The following is a 20175-nucleotide window of genomic DNA, read 5'->3' on the forward strand; positions in this document are numbered from 1 at the left end:
ACTGGTATTACTGGAACTAATGTTTTAACCTCCTTGACCACCAGCATCCCTCCCCTCCCCAAGGTGAAGTGGAGGGTGCTGCGGTGAGCTGGCCCACTCCAGAGCTGCAATGCCACTGGAGAAGTCAGACTACCATGACATCACAGGGAAGGAGGGCAGATTTTTTTCTAGTTTTTAATTGGGGGATGGGAAGGGGGGTGGGGAGGTTTTCTATAAACTGTACCATTTTCTGCTGAGGATGGCATATTGCATCCTTTTAATCAAGGTGATTGTGATTTTGACTAATAAAAAGGACTTTATAATTGTGGGGGAACTTGGCTTTTAAGGGAGGGGATAACATGTTAATCGAAACCTCTGCCCTCCCACATCTCTTATCCAACCTCCTGCCTTATCTGGCAACCTCTGATTCCCTCCAGCATAGCTTTGGTATGAGGACAGAAATCTGGGCTGGCGCTCTCACATGTCAGGAACTTTGGGTTAAGTATTTTCCAGAGGCAGATCTCCCCTTGCTGGACTGGGGTAAAAAGAGTCATTTACCTATGCTTCTTTTCCCCTGTCCTTTGCCAACCTCTGCCACCTGAGGGATTAAGGAACTCCTCCACTCTCAAGAGCCCCAAAGGAAGACCAGAGGTGGGATTAGAAATTTTCATTTCCAGATATATTGAGCAAAAAAAAAAAAAAAAAAGAAAAAAGAAAAATAAACCCCCAACAGCAGCAGCTCTTTTTCCTAAGGGGAGGTCCTGCCCTATATCTGGGGGAAAAGACATAAAGGTAAGGGGGTGGAGGACTTTGGGAGGTACATCCCCAACTTCCTCCACAGCTAAACACAATTTGCCATCTGCATTGTCAACATAGGGTTGTCCTGATCTGTACACTTCGAGAGGTCGAAGGCTCTGCTTAGTCCATGAACCAGTGCCTGTCTGTGCCTCTCTGTAGGGGCTGTCTGGAGGAAGGAGGTGTCTCTGCCCACTACTCTTAGAGTATTTTCTGACCAGCCCCTGCACCTCATTTTAGAAGCTCTCCGATTGGCACAAGGGGAAGGCATCCATGATGTTGGCAATGGGGCGGGGGTTGGGGGTCGGGAGAGGGGATCTACGCCTCTGTGGCTGGTGCTGAGGTGAAGACCACACTTTTCCCATTTCCCAGCCTCTTCTTCCTGGAAGGGGGAATAGTTCGTGGAAATTACTAGTGTCCTAGGTGAAACAGATTACAGATAGAATAGAGTGCTTTCAGTAGAAAAGAAAGGACTGAAGGAATGGAAAGTAGGACCTCACCGGATCTTCCTAGCGATGAAATAAACAGCCAGTAGAAGGCAAAGACAGCCAACTAAGATTCCCACTCCTAGACTCAGCATTTCGCCTGAGAGAGACAAACACGGAAGGTGTCATCCTAAGAGTGACAAAGATACCGAGACTTTGCCTTGTTCACTGTGGTGTGCCCCCCCCCAGCCCCCACTTGGTTCAGGGTGTCTTACCTGTAGTATAGGAGGATTGCACTGTAAGGGAAGAAGACGCTGGTCAGTGGGACTTGAGTGCCCCATTCCAGCTGGGAGCAGCACACTATGCCTCCATGGTGAGGGAGATCATCACTTGGCACTCAAGGGACTGGTGGTAGTCCTAGTCCAAGCAAGTCCTAGAAACCCCTTTCCCTCCCAGCCTTTCTTTTCTTCCCAGGGGGCCCTAGTTCCTGTTGCTGTGCCCCGCAATTTCCCATCTCCTTTTCCAAGCCCGGTGCAGTCACCTTGGATGAAAGACGCAGAGACTGTTCGCTGATTGAGAGGCTGGGGGGCTCGGTAGTTCTGTACCAGGAGCTTAGAGGGCTCCTCTTCCGTGGAAAACAACGTCTCCTGAAGCTCTTTCAGCTGAGGAGTAGAAGGGTGGGTTGAGGGGAGAATTGTTATTATGTGGAGCAGGATAGGGTCTGAGGTTATGTTCCTGCTGCCTCACCTCTCCACGACTCACCTGTTCCACCGAGATCTGAGCCCTTTGGTTGAAGACTGTCCACAGCACACTCTGATAGCAGGGGGGTGTGGTGAGTGAGCCGTTGTAGCGAAAGAACTGGTCCCGCCGTGGGGGGAGCAACTCTCCCACGTTGAAGGGAGGCACCAAAGTCTTCTGATCTAGAGGAGAACAGACTAGGACTCCTCTTTCCCTCACTGTACCCCAGCTTACCTAGATAGAGCTCCCAGAAGCAAAACCTCTGGCCCCTAACTCATTGTCATCCTAGACCTCATAGGCCTTTTTGGGCAAGTACCCCTGAGGTCCAATCTCACAGGCTCACCTTTATGCCTAATTTCATGCAAGTGACTCAGAATGTGTTCATAAACTGGATTCTTGGTCTCACCCACCTGGAAAGGGAGAGAGTTTGGAATGAGTCCCCGTTTGAAGTATGATGTTCACATATAGAATAAATTGACAGAGTGGGTTGCTGACTAGCCTAGGGAAAGTAGCAATAGACATGGGGAGAATAGGACTGGAGGGTGTAGAGAGATTGGAGAGAAACCTGGGAGGGTCTGGGGGGCCACTGACCTCAATGAGGATGCCCAAGACAGCCAGCCCCTGGGGCTTTGGAGCAGCCTCACTCAAGCTGTCATAGGAATCAGAATCATAATGTACAATGTGGAGCTGAGGGAGGGGAGAGAGAATTAAGTCATTTAATGTTTCTCCATTACCCCTTCCCAAATGCTTTGACCCTAGCCACCACCACCACCTCCAGAGTGCCCTAAACCTGTCCCACGAAGGTTGGCCTTATTCTCCAAGTATGACTTTCCCCAGTTTCCAGATTCTTCCTTTCCCTGGCACCAACCATGCCCGTCGCTATGTCCCAGTCCATGCTTTGCTCCCCGGTACCTCAGCAGCGGTGGCTTCACTGTTGATCTGGTGCTCTGATCCACCCAGTGATCCTGTCTTGCCCCAGTGCAGGTGGAGCTGGGCAGCTACATATTTTCGGGGAAGTCCCTCCAGATACATGGTAGAGGGCAGAGAGAGTTGCACTGTGATGACAGGAGAGCAAGCTAGGGTTGGGGGAGGAGTGTGGAGACATTCATACCCCTCTGATGCCACTGTTTCTTAGGAGACTCGGGCCAGCCTTTTCTACCTCCGTTCCCCAGTGGCACCCAGTCCTTCCTACCACCGCTTTCCTAGCATATCTTTCCCTTTCTCAGTGAGGATCAAGTTGAGGTTATGATGCTAAATCCACCCTGATTGTAAACATTCACTCCCCACCTTTGGCTTTCGTACCTCCAGATTTGTAGATGAAGCCTTCTGAGAATTTAGAAGCTAGGCAAATGCTTCTTTTCCCTGACTCCTAAGATTGGAACTGGAGTTTATCCCTCCGTGGAGCCTGGGCTTTTTACCTGTGTGGCCATTATTGTGCAGGTCCAAAGGCTCAGTGCTAGGCTGGTCATATCCATGGGGCTGCAGGGGACGTAACTCAGGATCGAAAGTCACACTGTCTGTCTGGATATTGATGGGGGATTGGGCATTGCTTCCACATTCAGGGTAAGAGGCTGGCCAGTGGTCTTGACCATGTGGGCCTGGTGGAGATTACCATGGTCATTTGTCCTGCCTTCCAAGCCCCAGCCACCCTTCAGGAACCCCCTCCCACCCCAACCTTTGGTGAAGACCCCAGGTGTAGGGCTATGTGAGGAAGGGGTCCCTGGTGGACTTGATGCAGCAGCACCCTTCACCTTCCCTGAGACAGTGATGATTCCCCCGCTTGTCTGATAGATAAGAGTAGTGGCTTTTACTTACCTGTAGTTTGGGGACAAGAAAGCTGAATGAAAGGAAAAGGGATGGATAGAAAACCTGCATGCCTGGAAAGGTGGGACTAGAGCCAAAGCAGGAAAGCTAGGGAAATAAAATGATCCTAGAATGATGAATGATTCTTGGGGTCCCCCCAGGAAGTGGCCTGGGGATTCCGTTCCTTCTTTTCGCTCTCACACAGGACTTTGCATTGACTCTGGAATTTGCTTATTAGTCAGAAATTCAAAGGAATTGAGTCCACCTCTGTCAGGGTCACCAACTATCCTGCCAGCCTCCTGGATGGACCTCAGGCTCTGTCTCGATTCCAGATTAAGTAGGATCTCTGAGGTCAGAAAAGGCGCCAAGAAGTGGTGGATGGGCAGCTAAGATCAGTGTTCCTTTCCCTACCTGGTTTCCTCTCCACTCCAGCTCCCTCATCCCCACACACACTGACTGAGGACATCACTGGCCTTTCTGCTGAATCCGGAGGTGTGGGATTTGACAGAACCGGGTCTAGGAGTCATATATGTAAAAGGTAGGGCCTGGGGGTCTGGGGGAGGGAGAAGCTGGGGTCGGAAGCTAAAGGCAACTCCCCACCCACTCGAAAGAAGTCTTCCCGGCAGGTGAAGAGTTCCCAGTGCGAAAGGGGTAGCGGAAGGCCCTGGGTTCTGCTCTCACCCTCGTATGTCCAGTGTTGACCTGCAAGGCAGAGAGAGTAGGGTGGCCGCCAGCCCTCTCCCTCCCGCGGACACTGCGCCGCCCCACCTCCCTCTCTTCTCCCTCTCTTCTTTCCCCACCCTCCTCCCAGAGCACTTCTCGAAGGAAGCCCTGAAACCGGACACCTCGCCGGAAAGGTCGGGGGCCCTATTTAAAATCACCAGCCCCGCGGCTAGGGAGCTTGCTGAGCAGAGGGGGGAGGAGAAAGGAATAGGTAGAGCCCGGAGACTAAAATTAACCCCGATCCAAAAGTACAGCTTGCCCCGCCCTCCCTTAGCTCCCGCCAGAGCCAAGCCAGTCCGACACTTAGAAGATTAGGGTGAGGTGAGGGTGTGGACAGAGGATTTGGAAGAGAGAGACTAGAACTGGGGAGTGGGAGGGGAGGAAGGTTGTGTGCGGGGAAGGAGGCTTGGGGTGGGGGGGCGGAGGACGGATGCTGCTCCCCAGGGGAGAAGAGCCGTTATTCATTGGGTTTGAAGCACCCCGTCCGTCCTGGCCTGAGGCGAGGCCCTTGGCTGTGAATTAACATTCAAGTCCTTCGTGTCCCAGGAGCTCTAAAGGAAACTTTGCCCATTACCAGGAGCCTCGGCTCTCTAGATCCCCAGATGGCTAGGGAAGGTGGGAGTCGGGGCAGGTCCACGCCACGTTGAGGGTGGTCGTGGGTGGGCACTGGCAGCCAGGCTGGCAGACACAGGCTGAAAGTGAGGCATTGTGTGCGGAACAGAGAGCTGCCAACTGGGTCACATGCCAGGCTCCCGTGCAGTCCTATCTCAGGCCGAAAGCCTGAGGTGGGGGTAGGGGGTGCTTCTGGTCCAGTTCTCACCCAGGGCCAAAGGGCTTCAGCGGGGAAAAGGAAGGCTTTCCCCCAGGTTTTCTCTCTTTTATTCCCATTCTAGTTCAAATTCAAGCTCTGGGGGAAAAACATCCTAAATTCCTTCCGATCTCTCTCACTCCCTCAAATTCCTCAGACTTCTGAGACATCCTGGATCTCATCCTTGGGCTCTTTTCTCACCCATCCCCTGGTTCAGACAACTCTGAAAGGCAGCCCAAGGGGCAGGGCTGGAGGCAGCCTCTCCCTCACCAGCTCCATGGGACTCTCGGTTAACTTGAATTCCGCATTCAGTCTGCGGCAGGCTCACAGCCTTGCCTTTCCCCTCCCGCCAAATCCTCGACCTGCTGGTTCTTCACCTCTTCCTCTTCTTTCCCTGGTTTTTTCTTTTCCCTCAGATGTACTTTCCAACTCTCCATTTGGCGGCCCCTCACTCCTTCATCCTCCCTGCAGTCCTCTTCTGCTCTCCAGGCCCTTGCCCTCACCCTGCTCCTTCAAGGGATCTTAATTACACACTTACTGTGTACCGCTACTGTGCTAGGCATAGGTAACACAAAAATGAGGGGGTAGGGGTCCTGGGGACTCTCTTGGGAGCCCTGAGGCCTGTTCTCCTTATCTCCTGGGAGCTTCTGAAAATCCTTTGTAGGCTGTAAAGGCCCAACAATGCTATTATTGCTACTGCTTTCAGGGAGATACTGGGAAGGCTCCATAGAATCAAGCATGGACATTGGCCATGAGGTTCATGAGTGAGGATCAGGGTCTAAGTTAGTTAGGAGGCGCAAGGGTATCCCCCCACCCCCATCAGTCCTCTCTATTTTTTTACGCCCTACCTCCTTGGCTCCCTCAGTTGAGGGAGATCAGAAATAAAGAAGGCCCAGGAGGGTTGCCTGGGACTAGGGCAGTGCAGGAAAGAGTGCGGAGAGAATCTGTAGCTTGCAAGGAGATTCCTGCAGTGTGTGTCCACATCCTGTTCCCCAGCTAGCTCCCCAACCCTCCCCCATCCCCACAAACAGCAAGGCTGGATAGGCAAAAGGGAAAGAAGGAAAGTGCTCTTTTCCCCACTCCTCTCTCTTCTCCCACATCCCGGAGTCCATTATTATTCAAGCTCCTAGTCTTCCTTTTATATCTCTCCCTCTTCCGCCCCCTCTCCGCTCCCCCCCACTCCATTAAGTAAACCTGGCAGCATTTGGACATCAGCACAGTCAGACACACAGATATCCAGATGTACCTACCCCCTTCAGCAGCCAGGATCCAAATCACCTCCAGCAGGAGAGTGAAGAACAACATGGTATCCCCGGAAGAAGCAGGTACTGGGAGTTTGGGGAATAGAGGGCTAGGGTTGGCCAAGAAACGGGGGTGGGGGGGGGGGACGACAGAGAGGGAGGGAGGGACAGAGCGGGAAAGAGTGAGAGAGGAGTTTCTTGGAGCTGAGCTGATTTTATTTATCTCTTTTTCTCTAGCTGTCTCTGTGTCTCTGTGGGCTTCCAGGGGATTTGGTTTTCAGGATAGCGTAGGGTTTGGGATCCCTGGGACAAATGTCTCGCTTCCTCTCTCTCTTATTTAATCTACCTCTACAGTCTTCACTCCACTTGCTGGCCGGTGACTTCACAATTGCCTCCCGCTTTTAAGGTGGCTCTGGATGAGTGTACGTGGTGGTGGTGGGGTGCTGCCTGGGTTGCTGGCGAACAGCTCCTTAAATAGCCTATTAGGCATGCGGAGCTGGAGCGTGCAGCCGGTTCACGGGGAGCCCTGGCCCTGGCTCAGGAGCGCAGCTGGGGTTTAGCTCTTCCTTCCTCTGCTCTTCTCATGGGCACTGGCCAGGTGGGTGTCCCCTAGAGCAGGCCTGGGGCATGGAAGGAGGGCTTGGGGGTCCAGTCCAGGCCCCTGAGGGGGACACTGTGCTCTCATTCCCGTCTGTCTGGCTTTTCGGAGGAGCAACTCCTCTGGGTGGCCTGGGGCAGAGGGCGGGAAGCCCTGCTCCCTGTCCCCTGCAGAAGCGGATCTGCCTCGGAATGGAGAGTCCAGAGTTCCAAGATAGGAGTTGGAGACCCAGGGTGCAGGTGAAGGGTAGGAAGTCCAGGGCTAAAACCCAGCTTGTGGAAAATAAAGAAGAGAAGTGAGGCAAGAGAACTTGTTTGGAGCGATCTCTTAATGCGCCTGTCACCACCCCCTTCCCACGGTGAGGCCTGGGTCCACGTGCCTGTGTGGCCTGGGTTGGGGGGGTGGTTTTGTTTGCTGTATAAAGCCCATTTGTGTGCCCAGCGGGGGAGGGGCTGCAGCAGCACCATGGAGAGACAGCGGCTCCAACTGCCAGACCCAGCCACCTCCCTCCCCAGGGAGCCCAGATCTAGGGCGGCTTTTGTCATTGAAGAGGACACTGACCCTTGGCAGGGAGACCAGGGCAGGAGGAGAGATGGGTGAGACCTCTGAAACAATCATTACCACCGTAAAAAAAAAAAAAAAAAAAAAGGCGGACTTTAGAGAAAGGGAGGGGAGGGAGCTGAGAGACCATGTGATCTAGTTGGAAGTGGGGCCCAGGGTCTTCCCTCCCGCTCAACAAAGAGCCAAGGGGCCCGACCTGTGGGACTGAGTGAAATCTACCACTGGGAGCTGGATGTGTAGAGCATGGCGGCTGCTGGGTCTCAGGAATGTGGGCTGGTGCCTGTTTCCCCACGGGACTGGAAATCCCGATCGGAATGTACATCCTAAATCCCCCATTAGAGAATGTGAAATAATTTCCAGCCAGGCACTGAGACCTCTTTCTCCTCCGCGCCCTTCGCCAGAGTCACCCGCCTGAGGATGTGCCCATTTGAGCTCCCTCTGCGCTGGTCCCTCCGCCAAGGAGCAAGAAATAGCCAAAACAAAGGGAGCAGAAGCTAAATAAGGGAGCAGGAGAAAAGCCAAATGAACAGAATAATGCATGCGCCTGGCTCATCAGTGCCTGCCCAGGCAGGAGCCACCATGCCTTCCTGGCACCCCCACCCTCATTGATCTGCGATGCAAAACTATTAGGCAGATATAGTTTCCTTCGTTTTCTCATCATCACCCTCAGAATTATTTTTTCCCTTCCAAAGTGCAGTTTATATTTTGAGGTTCCCCCAAAGCCCCACCCCTCTCGTCTAAGAAGAGTACAAGGCATAAAGTGTAAACTAGACATCTTGGGAATCAGGATAGTTAATAGAGAGAAATACAGAAACAGAAAAGAAGAAAAGTGGAGACATTTATTTCCTGGGGGTAAAGAGTGGGCCTGGACAGAATGACCTAGCCAGGTCAGAGTTCCCTTCCAGAAGCTGAAATTCTAATTCAGCTTCCCCTAAACCTGTAGGCGCCACCTCCTGGTTGTCTCAGGAATTTTTTAAAAACCAAGAATTAGGGGCACCTGGGTGGCTCAGTGTGTTAAAGCCTCTGCCTTCCGCTCAGGTCAAGATCCCAGGGTCCTGGAATCGAGCCCTCCATCGGGCTCTCTGCTTGGCAAGGGACCTGTCCCCCCCCCCCCCCTCTCTGCCTGCCTCTCTGCCTACTTGTGATCTCTGTCAAATAAATAAATAAAATCTTGAAAAAAAAAAATAAAATGGGGTCGCCTGGGTGGCTCAGTTGGTTAAGCAGCTGCCTTCGGCTCAGATCATGATCCCAGCGTCCTGGGATCGAGTCCCACGTCGGACTCCTTGCTCAGCAGGGAGACTGCTTCTCCCTCTGACTCTGCCTGCCTCTCTGTCTGCCTGTGCTTGCGCACTCTCTCTCTGACAAATAAATTTGAAAAAAACAAACAAAAAAAAGGTTTATCTAAAAAAAATAAATAAAACCAAGAATTAATTAATTAATGAGTTTATTTATTTATTTTGACACACAGAGAGAGATCACAAGTAGGTAGAGAGGCAGGTGGTGGGGGCGGGGGGAAGCAGCCTCCCGGGAAGAGCAGAGAGCCTGATGTGGGATGGATCCCAGGAGGGAGATCATGATCTGCGCAGAAGGCAGAGGCCCAACCAACTGAGCCACCCAGGTGCCCCTAAATTCTAAAATTTTAATTAAAGTGTGTGTGTGTGTGATTGTTTCAGGGAAGTGTTTTGCTGCTGGTGGGACTTGGGATTTTTGCTTACAGGAATAAACATTGTTTCACAAAAATGTCCAACCCCAAACCAGCAGTTTCCCACTTCTAAGTGAGCAGCCTTTCCAGGCCCTGGTGCTTCCTAAGCGGACAAAGTCCTTTCCTAAGCGGACAAAGGTTTCTGGGTGGGAGGGAGAAAGGAGACAAGCACTGACCTCAGGGAACTTGTCCTTATTTTGATCTTTGGCTCCACTATGATATTTCTGTTGCACCAAGCTAATTTGGAGTATGTGTTAAGAGGACCTTTATACGTTAAAACAAAACAAAATGCCTTCCCACGTCCCACTCCCTTCACCTCAGTAGCTACTCAAACTCTGGCTCTTCTGTTTTAATTCCTACTTCTCCAGCACAATTTTTAGCCCGACTTGGCTAAACACAAAGGCGTTCCACTGCCTTCTGGCGCCATCTCCTGTCCTTTCAAAAGCAGTTGAAATGTGAGCAGGTCAGAGAATCAAGTGTCCAACTTTTTGGTTTGTTCTTTCTTAAAAGGTCCTTTTTATTTTATTATTAATTTTTTTACTTAAATGACCTCTACACCTCATGTGGGTTTCCAACTTACAACCCCCGAGATCAAGAGGGTCATGCTCTTTCAAATGATCCAGCCAGGCATCCTATTAAGAAGTCCTTTTAAAAAAGATATTTAGGGGGCGCCTGGGTGGCTCAGTGGGTTAAAGCCTCTGCCTTTGGCTCAGGTCATGATCCCGGGGGTCCTGGGATTGAGCCCCGAATGGAGCCCCGCATGGAACCCTGCATTGGGCCCCGCTCAGCGGAAGCCTTCTTCCTCCTCTCTCTCTGCCTGCTTCTCTGCCTAATTGTGATCTGTCTGTCAAATAAATAAATAAAATATTAAAAAAATAATAAATAAAAAGGATATTTAGGGGCGCCTCTGACTCCTGCTCCCCATGCTTATGCGTACTCTTTCTCTCTCTCTGTCAGATAAATAAGTAAAATCCTAAAAAAAAAAAAAAGATATTTAAGCTCAATAAATGTCCTAAATAGTCTAAAACACCTTACAGGAGCCCACTAAGCCCTCTGAGTTTGTGTGGTGGGTATATAAGAGTTCAGTGTGGGAGGGAGGCTAATCAAAAAGAAAGGAGGGGTGCCTGGTGGCTCAGTCACCTAGGGTCTGCCTTCAGCTTGTGTCCTGATCTCAGGGTCCTGGGGTCCAGCCCTGCATCGGGCTCCCTGCTCAAGCCTGCTTCTCCCTACCCCTCATGCTCTCTAACAAATAAATTAAAAAATAATAATAATAAAAGCAAAAAGAAAGGAGAATGACCAACACAAGAACTTACTCAAGCAATACAGTTGGTAACTAATTATTGAGAAAAGGGAACCAATGAGGAGACAATTAGATGGAATCCAATTTCATAAAAGAGCAAGTAACTTTGTGCCATGAAATAATGTAGACGCAGAGATATTCTAATTTGGTAGATGATCACATTTATTATCACATGCTTGTCTTCTAACACTTGAGTACTGAAGCCCCTTAAGCAAACACAAGAATTTCAAGAATTGAAGTCAGAGAAAAAAAGAATTAAAGTCAAAGTTATTTGGGAGAGGGGTGGTCAAAATTCTGGATCATTTTCTCAGCTTTCCAGTTCACATTGCCCAACAAATGCAATGTGAGACTACTGTAGACAGAAGACAGACCTGAAATCTTGTAATTTTTTTTTTCAGGATTTCATTTATTTGAGAGAGAGAGATCACAAGTAGGCAGGCAGAGAGAGAGGGAGAAGCAGACTCCCCACTGAGCAGGGAGCCCCATGCGGGGCTCCATCCCAGGACCCTGAGATCATGACCTGAGCTGAAAGCAGATGCTTAACCCACTGAACCACCCAGGTGCCCTTGAAATCTTGTAACTTTCATCAAAAAGTAACACATTTTTGAAAGGGACAGGAGTCTAGGGGCGCCTTGGTGGCTCAGTGGGTTAAGCTACTGCCTTTGGCTCAAGTCATGATCTCAGGGTCCTAAGATGGAGCCCCGCATCCGGCTTTCTGCTCAGTGGGGAGCCTGCTCTTCCCCCGCCCCCCCACCCCCACCACCTGCCTCTCTGCCTACTTGTGATCTCTCTGTCTCTGTCAAAATAAATAAAGAACATCTTAAAAAAAATAAAAGGACGTGAGTCTTAAAAGGTTAAGTGACTTGGCTGAAGTCATATAGAAATATTTCTGGGACAAAGAATCAGGTTCTGACTGACCCCTCACTCAAAGCATGTTAAAATGCTTTAAAGAACAATACCAAAAACCTTTAAGGAAAATAGAGGTTTTTTTTTTTTTTTTTTTTTTAATAGAGGACATTTCTGGTTCTGGCTGTTGCTCCTGCCTCAGTTAGTTCCCTGTAGTAGCTGAGGAGGCATTGCTGGAAGAAGGAAGTCCAAAACCCAACAAATCTTTTTTTTTTTTTTTTTTTAACCTTCAAGTAATTTTTAAAAAAAACGACTTTATTTATTTATTTGACAGACAGAGATCAAAAGTAGGCAGAGAGGCAGGCAGAGAGAGGGGAAAGGGAAGCAGGCCCCCTGCTGAGCAGGGAGCCCTATTTGGGACTCAATCCCAGGACCCTGAGATCATGACCTGAGCCGAAGGCAGAGGCTTAACCCACTGAGCCACTCAGGTGCCCCAACTTCAAGTAATTTTTAAGGAACATCTCCAAAAGTGGAATGCAGCTATTAATGAGCTCATAGATTCTATATTCTTTCTACTGTTCTACTATCAAATGCACTTATTATTTCGGGTATTACATATATTTTAATTAAGTAGTACTTTCACAGGGTGGTTATAAATCCATTCACATTGGGAAAAATTGACTTTTTCCTCCTTAAAAAAGAAACAAAAACGGGGGACCCTTGGGTGGTTCAGTTGGTTAAGCCTCAGACTAAATCTCAGCTCAGATCTTGATTTTGGGGTCGTGAGTTCAAGCCTCACTTTGTGGATTTTCATTTTTTTTTTTAATTTTTAGAAGATTTTATTTATTTATTTGACAGAGAGAGAAAGAGAGAGAGCACAAGTGGGGGAGTGGCAGGCAGAGGGAGAGGGAGAAGCAGGCTCCCCGCTGAGCAAAGACCAGGATGCGGGGCTGAATGAATCCCAGGACCCTGGGATCAGGACCTGAACCAAAGGCAGACCTTTAACAAATTGAGCCACCCAGGAACCACTTTTTCGTCTTCCCCTTCCTCCCTCCCTCCCTCCCTCCCTTCCTTCCTTCTTTCTTTTTTGTTTAGATTCTATGAGAGAGAGAGAGAGAAGGAGAGCACAAGCAGGGGAAAAAACAGGCAGAGGGAGAAGCAGACTCCCCCTCAAGCAAGGAGCCCCACATAGGGTTTGATTCCAGGACCCAGGGATCATGACCTGAGCTGAAGGCAGACTCTTAAACATCTGAGCCACTCGGGTGTCCCTCAAGCCCACTTTGGACTCCACACTGGGCATGCAGCCTACTTAAAAAAATAAACAAATAAAAACAAAGGAAATAATTACTAAGAGCTGGCTCTAGAATGGTAGAAAACATTGGATCTTAGCAATGGCTTGTCACTTTTCCTTTTAATTATTATTATTATTTTTAAAATTTTTTTTAATTTTTTTATTTGACAGACAGACCATAAGTAGGCAGAGAGGCAGGCAGAAAGAGAGAGAGAGGAGGAGGCAGGCTCCCCGCTGAGCAGAGAGCCCGATGTGAGGCTCGATCCCAGGACCCTGGGTTCATGAACTGAGCCGAAGGCAGAGGCTTTAACCACTGAGCCACCCAGGTGCCCCTAAAATTTTTATTTTTTAAAGATTTTATTTTATTATTATTATTATTATTATTTTAGATTTTATTTATTTATTTGACAGACAGAGATCAGAAGTAGGCAGAGAGGCAGGCAGAGAGAGAGAGGAGGAAGCAGGTTCCCTGCCGAGCAGAGAACCCAATGCAGGGCTCGATCCCAGGACCCTGGGATCATGACCTGAGCTGAAGGCAGAGGCCTTAATCCACTGAGCCACCCAGGCGCCCCCTTTTTAATTATTATTAATTCTTTATTATTATTATTATTTTTAAAAGATTTTATTTATTTACTTGACAGAGAGAGAGAGGGGGAAAGCGGGCTCCCTGCTGAGCAGAGAGCCCGACAAGGGGCTCGATCCCAGGACTACAACCCGAGCCAAGGGCAGAGGCCCTAACCCACTAAGCCGCCCAAGCGCCCCTCTTTATTATTTTTTAATTATACAAGTAGTACCTGATGAATTTAGGGAAAGTAGGAAAAAAAGTAATATCACTTTGTCCTATTCCTTCAGCTAGAAATTACTTCAATTAGAAATAACCATGTAGGGGGCACCTGGATGGTTCAGTCACTAAAAGTATGCCTTCAGCTCAGGTCATGATCCCAGAGCTCTGAGATCAAGCCCTGAGTTGGGCTTCCTGTCTGGACTCCCTGCTCAGTGGGAAGCCTTTCTCTCTCCTCCACTCCCCCTACTACTACTGTTCCCTCTCTTGCTGTGTCTCTGTCAAATAAATAAATAAAATCTTTCAGAAAAAAAAAATAACCGTGTTAATATGTATTTTATAATCATTTTCTTTTTTCATTAATTATTTTTATTAACATATAATGTATTATTAGCCCCAGGGATACAGGTCTGTGAATTGTCAGGCTTACACACTTCACAGCACTCACCATAGCACATACCCTCCCCAATGTCCATAACCTAGCCACCCTCTCTATATCGCCCTGCCCCCAGCAACCTTCAGTTTGTTTTGTGAGATTAAGAGTCTCTTATGGTTTGTTTCCCTCCAGATCCCATCTTGTTTCATTTTTTCTAACCCCCTACTCTGCCTCTGAAATTCCTTATATCTAGGGAAATCATATGATAATTGTTTTTCTCTGATTGACTTATTTCACTCAGCATAATACCCTGTATTTCCATCCATGTTGTTGCAAATGACAAGATTTCATTTCTTTTGATGGTTGTATAGTATTCCATTATGTGTGTGTGTGTGTGTGTGTGTGTGTGTGTGTGTGCGCGCGCGCGCGCGCGCGCACGCGTCTCACATCTTCTTTATCCATTTATCTGTTGATGGACATTTAGGTTCTTTCTATAGTTTCACTATTGTGGACACTGCTGTTATAAACATTTGGGTGCAGACGTCCCTTTGGATCACTACATTTATATCTTTAGGGTAAATACCCAGTAGTGTGATTCCTGGGTTGTAGGAAAGCTCCATTTTCAACTTTTTGAGGAACCTCCATGCTGTTTTCCAGAGTGGTTTTACCAGCTTGTATTCCCACCAACAGAGTAGGAGGGTTCCTCTTCCTCCACATCCTCACCAACATCTATCATTTCCTGACTTGTTAATTTTAGCCATTCTGACTGGTGTGAGGTGGTATCTCATTGTGGTTTTGCTTTGTATTTCCCTGTTATTAATTGGTTTATATAGTTGGCTGCTCCCATGTTAGGGGCATAGATATTTAAAATTGTTATTTAGAATTGTTAGAGCTTCTTGTTGGACAGACTCTTTTAAGTATGATATAGTGTCCACCCTCATCTCTTATTATAGTCTTTGGCTTAAAATCTAATTTATCTGGGGGCGCCTGGGTAGCTCAGTGGATTAAAGCCTCTGCCTTCGGCTCAGGTCATGATCTCGGAGTCCTGGGATTGAGCCCCGCATCAGGCTCTCTGCTCAGCGGGGAGCCTGCTTCCTCCTCTCTCTCTCTGCCTGCCTCTCTGCCTACTTGTGATCTCTGTCTGTCAAATAAATAAATAAAATCTTTAAAAAAATCTAATTTATCTGATGTAAGGATTGCTACCCCAGCTTTCTTTTGATGTCCATTAGCATGGTAAATTTTTTTCCACCCCCTCACTTTAAATCTGGAGGTGTCTTTGGGTCTAAAGTGAGTTTCTTGCAGACAGCATATTGATGAATTTTGGGTTTTATCCATTCTGGTACCGTGTGTCTTTTGATTGGGGCATTTAGCCCATTTACATGCAGGGTAATTATTGAAAGATATGAATTTAGTGCCATTGTATTTATTACCTGTAAGGTGACTGTTACTGTATAGTGTCTGTATTCCTTTCTAATCTTTTTTTTTTTTTAAGATTTTATTTATTTATTTATTTGTCAGAGAGAGAGAGAGCGAGAGCGAGCACAGGCAGACAGACTGGCAGGCAGAGTCAGAGGGAGAAGCAGGCTCCCTGCGGAGCAAGGAGCCCGATGTGGGACTCGATCCCAGGACGATGGGATCATGACCTGAGCCGAAGGCAGCTGCCCAACCAACTGAGCCACCCAGGTGTCCCTGTATTCCTTTCTGATATACTACTTTTAGGTTCTCTCTTTGTTTTTAGGACCCCTTTCAATATTTCCTGTAGGGCTTATTTGTGGTTGCAGATTCTTTCAATTTTTGTTTGTCCTGGAAGCTTTTTATCTCTCCTTCTATTTTCAATGATAGTCTAGCTGGTTATACTATTCTTGGCTGCATATTTTTCTCATTTAGTGCTCTGAATATATCATGCCAGTTCTTTCTGGCTTGCCAGGTCTCTGTGGATAAGTCTGCTGCCAAAATAATATTTCGACCATTGTATGTTACAGACTTCTTGTCCCAAGCTGCTTTCAGGATTTTTTCTTTGTCATTAAGACTTGTAAGTTTTATTATTGGATGCTGTGTGTGGACCTATATTTATTGATTTTGAGGGGTTTCTCTGTGCCTCCTGGATTTTGATGCTTGTTCCCTTTGCCATATTAGGGAAATTCTCTACTATAATTCGCTCCTATATATCTTCTGCCCCTCTCTTTTCTCTTCTTCTGGAATCCCAATTTTTCTAATATTTCACTTTATGGTATCACTTATCTCTCAAATTCTCCCCTCGGGGTCCAGTAGTTGTTTGTCTCTCTTTTGCTCAGCTTCTTTATTCTCCATCACTTGGTCTTCTATATCACTTATTCTCTCTTCTGCCTCATTTGTCCTAGCAGTAAGAGCCTCCATTTTTTTAAAAAAAGATTTTATTTATTTATTTGACAGACCAAGATCACAAGTAGGCAGAGAAGCAGGTAGAGAGAGAGGAGGAAGCAGGTTCCCCGCTGAACAGACAGCCTGATGCGGGGCTTGATCCCAGGACCCTGAGATCATGACCTGAGCCAAAGGCAGAGGCTTTAACCCACTCAGCCACCCAGGCACTCAAGAGCCTCCATTTTTTTTTTAAAGATTTTATTTATTTATTTGACAGAGAGAGATCACAAGTAGACAGAGGCAGGCAGAGAGAGAGAGGGAAGCAGGCTCCCCACTGAGCAGAGAGCCCAATGTGGGACTCGATCCCACAACCCTGAGATCATGACCTGAGCCGAAGGCAGTGGCTTAACGCACTGAGCCACCCAGGCGCCTCGAGCCTCCATTTTTTATTGCACCTCATTAATAGCTTTTTTGATTTCTACTTGGTTAGATTTTAGTTCTCTTATTTCTCCAGAAAGTGTTCCTCTAACATCTTCCATGCCTTTTTCGAACCCAGCTAGCACCTTGAGAATCATTGTTCTGAACTCTAGTTCTGACATATTGCCAATGTCTGTATTGATTAGGTCCCTAGCCATCATTACGGCCTCTTGTTCTTTTTTTGGTGGTGAGTTTTTCCACCTTGTCATTTTATTCAGATAAGAATATATGAACGAGGGAATGAAATACTAAAAGGGTGGCAAAGACCCCAGAAAAATGTGCGCTAACCAAATCAAAGGAGATCCAAAACCAGGGAGAGAAGAAAGGGGGAACAAAGAAAAAAAAAATATATATATATTAGACTGGTGAATAGAACAGAGCCACCCACTTGATTTTGGGTGTAGAAGAAACTACCTCCCAAACTACCTCCCTTACCTTAGAAGAAACTACCTCCCCAAATTTTAAAGAATGAAAAAAAATTTTTTTTTTAAAGAATGAAGAACTTATATGTATACAGTAATAAGGGTAAACACGATGAAGGGATGGAACGTGACTGTAAAGATGAAAAATTTGAAAAATTCTAAAAAAGGAATTGATAAGTTAGTTGAAAAAAAAAAAAGGGAGGGAATGTGCTCAGGCTGGAGACTAGAACAAAGCCATGTGCTAGATTAGGGTATATTTTGATCTATTAGAAGAAATTATATCCCAAAATTTTTTTAGAAAAAAAAAACCCCATATGTATACAAAAAATAAGATTAAATACAATGAAGGGATAAAATATGACTATTAATAATGAAAGTCTAAAAATATTTTTTAAAGAAGGGTATTATTAAGATAAACTAGTTAAAAAAACATTAAAAGAGGAAAGAGGAAAAGTTAAAAAATAGATTAAGAAAAAAAAAACAAAAACAAAAACTGGGGCACCTGGGTGGCTCTGGATTAAAGCCTCTGCTTTTGGCTCAGGTCATGATCCCAGGGTCCTGGGATGGAGCCCTGCATCGGGCTTTCTGCTCGGTGGGGAGCCTGCTTCCTCCTCTCTCTCTGTCTGCCTTTCTGCCTACTTGTGATCTCTGTCTGTCAAATAAATTAAAACAAATAAATTAATTTAAAAAAAAAAGGAAAAAAGAAAACTAAAAAAATTTAACTTTGCAAGATGAAAGGATCATGGGGGAAAAGCAGTGAAGTCTATGAGTTGCTTTCCCGGAGCTCTGGAGTTCCGATGTTTTCGATCTGTGAGCTTGGTCTTGGCTAGATGTTCTTGCTGATCTTCTGCAGGAGAGGCTCTTGTTGTAGTGATTCTCAAGTGTCTTTGCCCAAGGTGGAACTGCACCACCCTTGCCAGGAGCCCAGCTAAGTAATCTCAGGTTTGCTTTCGGGAACTTTGGTTCCATGAGCACTTTCTGTACATTTTTGGAGGATGGGAATGAAAATGGCAGCTTCCCAGTCTCCTGCCTGGAGGAGCCGAGAAATTGGGACCCCACTCCTCAGTTCACCCTCAGAGAAAAGCAGACAATCACTCCCATCTCCCTGGTCTCTGGCTGTGCTCCGACCTCACCTGGTCTCTAACCAAGCATTTCTATCTGTGGCGCATCGCCCCATTTGGAGTCTCCAAACCCAGCAGATTCCTGCCGCACTGCTCCTCCCAGAGGAGGAAGGTATGTCTCCCTAGATTGGCCACTTGGGGGGGGGGGGTCCTTGCTCGAAGAGTAGTGGTCCGACTGTGCCTTGGATCATGATTTAAAGTAACCCCAACTGAGAGCTCACTCCTTGGCTCTGTCTCTGTAAGTTGGCTTCCCCATTCTGATACCTGGCAGCTCTGCTACACTCATACACCCCTGATCTTTCTGTGACCCCATGGGACCTGAGACCATACTATCCCTGCGAAGGCTCCACCCCCGCTTAGCCTCTGGAGTGGTGTCTTTCTGCGGAGCAGACTTCCAAAAGTTCTGATTTTGTATTTCACTGCTCCACCGCTTGCTGGGAGATGGTCCCTCCCGCCATGGTCTATCCTCCCAATGCTTTGGATTCTCTTTTCTGCTCATCCTACCTTTTCAGAAAGTGGTCGATTTTCTGTTCCTAGAATTATTGCTCTCCTTCTCTTCTATCTCCTGTTGAGTTTATAGGTGTTTGGAAAGGTTTGATACCTATCTAGCTGAACTTCTGGGATTTCAGTCTGCTACTCCTCTTCCATCTTGCCTCTATAATCATTTTTCTATGAAGTTACATCTAAATGCATACATTTTGCTGCACCAGGATGGCTCAGTAGGTCAAGCGTTTGCCTTGGGGTCAGGTCATGATCCCAGAGTCCTGGGAACAAGTCCTGCATGGGGCTCCTTGCTCAGCAGGAAGTGTGCTTCTCTCTCTCCGTCTAGTTCTCTCCTCTGCTTCTGTGTGCTCTTTCTCTCAAATGAATAAATAAAATCTTTTAAAAAAATGCATACATTTATGTGTATAAATGTACTTTTTACAAAAATGTAACCATACCATACACATATTTGGTCTGTAACCTTTTTTTCTAACATTATTTTGTGAATATTCTTCAATGTCCATAAACATGTTTCCTGTTTCTCTTTCTTATACTTTTTTTTGGAAGATTTTATTTATTTATTTGACAGAGAGAGAGACCATAGTAGGCAGAGAGGCAGGCAGAGAGAGGAAGGAAGCAGGCTCCCTGCTGAGCAGAGAGCCCGATTCGGGGCTTGATCCCAGGACCCTGAGATCATGACCTAAACGGAAGGCAGAGGCCTAACCCACTGAGCCACCCAGGTGTCCCTTTCTTTTGCTTTAACAGATGGCTTGCTCTTTTCTTTAGCTACGAAAGAAATGAGACCTACATATTAAATTATTGAATGTATATAACATGCAGTATATATTCATATTCACTAGAACTACAGAGTATTATCAGTATCAAAAAATTCTTTCTTTCTTTTTTTTTAAGATTTTATTTATTTGTTTGAAAGACAGAGATCACAAGTAGGCAGAGAGGCAGGCAGAGAGAGAGAGGGAAGTAGGCTCTCAGCCCTGCTGAGCAGAGAGCCTACTTCCCTCTCTCTCTCTGCCTGATACGGAGCTGGATCTCAGAATCCCAGGATCATGACCTGAGCTGAAGGTAGAGGCTTTAACCCACTGAGCCACCCAGGCGCCCCTCAAAAAATTCTTTAATTATAATTTACATTTCCCTTTTCCCCTACTAATCTTATTTTATCAATATTCTAATTAAGCAGAACATAGTAACCTCGCATGTGTTTCTGGAGTTCCTCTAAGCACCAGATATGTTTGGATTTTCTGATAGGGAAATGTTTATACTTCAGAATGAAGACAGTGAGACAAAGAAGTTCACTATCAGCCCACTCTCCCCTTCTCTGTCATCAATTTAAGCGTCATAATATTG

At 47.0% G+C, this 20175-nt stretch overlaps 1 protein-coding gene across 4 annotated transcripts; it reads right to left on the bottom strand.

Annotated features, from left to right (window-relative positions):
* Positions 1–203: 203 nt before the first annotated feature.
* Positions 204–7167, bottom strand: CA14 (carbonic anhydrase 14). 4 transcript variants are annotated; one of them, XM_059136109.1, is made up of 12 exons: positions 6859–7167; positions 6522–6622; positions 4422–4442; positions 3356–3535; positions 2850–2992; positions 2529–2624; positions 2281–2347; positions 1962–2119; positions 1741–1861; positions 1475–1495; positions 1275–1359; positions 204–1156 (listed from the first exon to the last, which is right to left on the bottom strand). In XM_059136109.1, exons 2-12 carry the CDS (start codon positions 6574–6576, stop codon positions 1093–1095), a joined length of 1011 nt encoding a protein of 336 aa, XP_058992092.1. In that variant the 5' UTR covers positions 6577–6622; positions 6859–7167; the 3' UTR covers positions 204–1092. The 4 variants fall into 4 exon arrangements, with proteins under 4 accessions (XP_058992092.1, XP_058992091.1, XP_058992093.1 ...); XM_059136108.1 differs by having other exon boundaries at positions 6522–7167; XM_059136110.1 differs by lacking the exon at positions 4422–4442 and having other exon boundaries at positions 6522–7167.
* Positions 7168–20175: the final 13008 nt, after the last annotated feature.

The sequence above is a fragment of the Mustela lutreola genome, chromosome 10 (genome assembly GCF_030435805.1).
Source record: "Mustela lutreola isolate mMusLut2 chromosome 10, mMusLut2.pri, whole genome shotgun sequence".
In the NCBI taxonomy this organism is placed as follows: domain Eukaryota; kingdom Metazoa; phylum Chordata; class Mammalia; order Carnivora; family Mustelidae; genus Mustela; species Mustela lutreola.